Genomic DNA, 4,299 nt, shown 5'->3' with positions numbered 1-4,299 from the left:
AATGAAGACTATTTTCATTAAAACGATTTGGTTGATATTTTATCAAACATTTCATAATATTGCATTCATTTGCCAAAAAGGTGCATCGAAAAAGAGTGGTAAACAAGATAAATTCTTCAAAACACAACAACAACAACAACAACGAACCCAGTGTATTCCCGCCTGGTGGGGTCTGGGGGGGTAGGATGTACGCAGTCCATACCTCTACCTCTGAAGAAGTAGAAAGGCTGTTTCCGATAGACCCCCGGCTCAAGACACGCGGTACCACACAAACACATAGTAAAGCACAGCACAAGGTTATAAGATTACATAACATAAATACGGCACCCATAAGTAATATAAAACAGAGGAAAGCACACAGATTCATAATAAAACATGGGACACGGACTCCTAACAGGAATAAACCCCCACCAAGTAGTTCCCTACACTAGCGACTCAGACTGGCCCTAGTCCTCTGCCCTGATTCGCGTCCTCCAGACCTTCCTATCTAGGGTCATGTCCTCGGTGAGCTGTAACTGCTCCATGTCTCGCCTAATCACCTTACCCCAGTACTTCTTCGGCCTACCCCTACCCCGCTTAAAACCATCCAACGCTAGCCTCTCACACCTACGGACCGGGGCATCCATGCCCCTTCTCTTCACGTGTCCGAACCATCTCAATCGGGCTTCCCGCATCTTGCACTCCACTGGTGTCACACCAACCTTCTCCCGGATGTTCTCATTCCGAACTCTATCCCCTCTAGTCAGCCCACACATCCAGCGCAACATTCGCATTTCTGCCACCCTCATCTTTTGGATATGGGAGTTCTTAACTGGCCAACACTCCGCTCCATACAACATGGCCGGACGGACTACCGCCCTGTAGAATTTGCCTTTAAGCTTAGGCGGCACCTTCTTATCACACAGCACCCCCGACGCGAGCTTCCACTTCATCCATCCCGCCCCAATACGGTGCGAGACATCCTCGTCAATCTCACCGTTACTCTGGATCACGGACCCGAGATACTTGAAACTCTCCCTCTTACCTACCTCCTGTGATTCCAGCTTCACTACTACCTCATTCTCCCGCCTCACGTCATTAAACTTGCATTCCACATACTCTGTCTTGCTTCTGCTCACCCTGAACCCTTTAGACTCAAGGGTTTGCCTCCACATCTCTAATTTGTCACTCACACCCCTTCGAGTCTCATCTATCAGAACTACATCGTCTGCAAAAAGCATACACCACGGCACCTCCCCTTGAATACGCGGCGTCAACACATCCATCACCACTGCAAACAAAAAGGGACTAAGAGTAGATCCCTGATGCAACCCTGTCCAGACCGTGAAATGCTCTGAGTCTCCTCCCGCCGTCCTCACCTTAGTTTTCGCTCCATCATACATATCCTTGATTGCTCTGATATATGCCAGCGGTACTCCACTCACCTCCAAGCATCTCCAAAGCACCTCCCTGGGGACTTTGTCGTAGGCCTTCTCCAGGTCGATAAACACCATGTGCAGGTCCTTCTTCCTCTCCCTATACTGTTCCACCAACCTCCGTACCAGGTGAATTGCCTCCGTCGTCGAGCGGCCAGGCATAAATCCAAACTGGTTTTCTGAAATAGACACTATCCGTCTCAGCCTCACCTCGACCACTCTCTCCCAGATCTTCATAGAGTGACTCAATAACTTAATCTCCCTATAGTTGTTGCAACTCTGGATGTCCCCCTTATTCTTATAGAGAGGTATCATGGTACTCCACCTCCAAGCCTCGGGCATCTTTGCCGTCTTGAAGATTTCATTAAACAATCCCGTCAACCACCTAAGACCAGCCTCTCCAACGAACTTCCAAAACTCGACCGCTATCTCATCCGGCCCCGTCGCCCTACCCCTTCGCATTCTGCGAACAACGTGTCTAACCTCTTCTACCTTAAAACGTCTACAATAGCTAAAATCCCGACACTCCTCTGAGTGCTCCAGTTCCCTTAACACAATAGCTCTATCCCCTTCGTCATTCAAGAGCCTATGAAAGTACGACTGCCATCTATTCTTAATGTGGCCGTCCTCCACTAACACTCTACCGTCCTCCCCCTTAATGCACCTCACATGATCGAGGTTACGATCCTTCCTCTCCCTAGCCTTAGCGAGTCTAAACAACTTTTTCTCCCCTCCCTTCCCCTGTAACCCTGCATACAGGCTCTCAAAGGCGGCCGTCTTAGCTGCCGTGACTGCTGACTTAGCCTCCTTCCTCGCTAGCTTGTACTCTTTCTTGTTTACCCGCTTCTCCTCTTCGTCCTTACTCTCCACCAACTTGGCATACGCCCCTTTCTTGGTCCCCACTTTGTTCTCCACCTCTTCATTCCACCACCAATCCCCCTGATGGTGCCCGGCCCGGCCCCTAGAAACCCCCAACACCTCACTTGCATTCTCCCTGATGCACCTAGCCGCCCTATCCCACATACTATCCACGTCTCCCCTACACTCCCACACCCCCATTCCCGCCAACTTCTCCCCTATCTCCCACGCATTCACTGGCGTCAAGCTGTCCCACTTAATTCTAGGTCTACACTCCCTACTCCTCCTCTTTCTATTCTTCTTTATACCCAAATCCATAACCAAGAGCCTATGCTGGGTCGAAAGATTCTCACTCGAGATGACCTTACAGTCCTTACACCACGCCCTATCCCCTTTCCTAAGCAACAAAAAGTCAATCTGGGTCCTGGCTACCGCGCTTCGAAAGGTGATCAGGTGCTCGTCCTTCTTCGGGAAGCTCGAGTTCACCACCACCAACCCAAAGGACCTCGCAAACTCCAATAGGGTGGCCCCTTTTTCATTTCTCTCCCCAAAACCAAAACCACCATGCACATCACCAAAGCCTCCCGGTAGCGCCCCGATGTGCCCGTTGAAATCTCCTGCTACAACAATCTTCTCCGAGCTAGGCACGCCTCTCACCACCTCCTCCAAAGCCTCTCAAAACCGCATCTTCTCCTCCCCCTCCGATCTCACTTGCGGCGCATAGGCACTACACACGTTCAGGGTAAACCCCCGAATGACCAACTTAATAGTCATCAACCTATCGTTGATCCTCTTCACCTCTACTACCTGACCTCTAAGCTCTTCATCCACTAAGATGCCAACTCCATTCCTACGCCTCTCGCTCCCAGAGTACCACAGCTTGTAACCATCCACATCCCTAGCCTTAGACCCTACCCACTTGGTCTCCTGAACACACGCAATGTTGATCCTCCTCTTCCTAAGGGTCTTCACAAGCTCTATGGACTTGCCCTGCAGGGTCCCTATATTCCAAGACCCAACCCTCAGCCTACCGTCACTACCCGCACGCCCTCCACTACTCCCCCGCGGCCAAACCTTGGCCTCCCTCCCACTTCCGCCCTTTCCTCATCCCCGCCCCCACCACGGCCCCCCGCCCCAACCCCCTCGGACATGACCCTATCCACCCATTACTGCCCACAGCCACAACTAGACGAAAGTATAAGAGAATATAAAGATAATATAAAGATATAAAGACATAAACGATGGTAATAGCAAAGCAGCAGCAAGTAATACAAGGCTCACACAAATTCAAAGAAATACTCCAGCAACCAAACTATACTCAATTACTAGTATAATACGAAGAATGAAAGAATGCAGAATGAAGAATGAAATAAGCAAAGGTTAGAAGTCACCAGATTTCGCTTGTAGACCAAGCCGGCAACCAAGCCCCGCGTCGACCTGCTGCCGGGGGATTACGCTGCTGAGATGGATCTGCGGCTGCTGGCGACCGAGTGGCGGTTGCGGCTGAAGACCGAGCTTCGGCTGTTGGACTGTTGTACCGGCGTCGGAGGAGGGGTGGGTGGGGGTGGGGGTGGGGGTCTGGACAGAGAAGGGTGGGAGGGGGGGTGGGGGTATAGCGGGGGGGGGGAACCGGCGTTCGGCGACGGGGGTCGGCGTCGGTGACCGGCGGTCGGGGCCGGGGGGCGGGTCGGGTCGGCGCCGTAGGTCGGCGACGGCGACGGGGCCGGAGACCGGGGCGCGGGAGAGAGAGGGGGTAGGGAGAGAGAGAAAGCCGTTCGGACGGCGACGGCGGTCGACGCCGGGGACCGGTGGTCGGGTCGGGTCGGCGCCGAAGGCCGTGGACCGAGGCGAGAGAGAGAGAGAGGCTAGGGAGAGAGAGAGCCGTTAGAGGCTAGAGAGAGAGAGCATAATTTTCATATCACTCATATCTTCTTCAAAACACATAAAATAGAAATTCATGTATGATATTATTTTTTTTTAAAAAATTATTTTAATTCTTTGAAGATAAATCAACATGCTAAAGATA

General features: G+C 51.7%; 1 protein-coding gene across 1 annotated transcript; it reads right to left on the bottom strand.

The window, feature by feature from the left end:
• Positions 1 to 3,653: 3,653 nt before the first annotated feature.
• LOC124894222 (protein enabled homolog) lies at positions 3,654 to 4,138 on the bottom strand (the record flags this gene model as incomplete). The annotated part of the gene is made up of 1 exon (XM_047404952.1): positions 3,654 to 4,138. A coding segment is annotated over one exon (485 nt), but the record flags the coding sequence as incomplete, so codon positions are not given.
• Between the last annotated feature and the right edge of the window lie 161 nt (positions 4,139 to 4,299).

The sequence above is a fragment of the Capsicum annuum genome, unplaced genomic scaffold (assembly GCF_002878395.1).
Source record: "Capsicum annuum cultivar UCD-10X-F1 unplaced genomic scaffold, UCD10Xv1.1 ctg71722, whole genome shotgun sequence".
NCBI lineage: Eukaryota > Viridiplantae > Streptophyta > Magnoliopsida > Solanales > Solanaceae > Capsicum > Capsicum annuum.
Note: the sequence above shows the minus strand (reverse complement) of the source record. Positions and strands in the feature narration are given on the sequence as shown.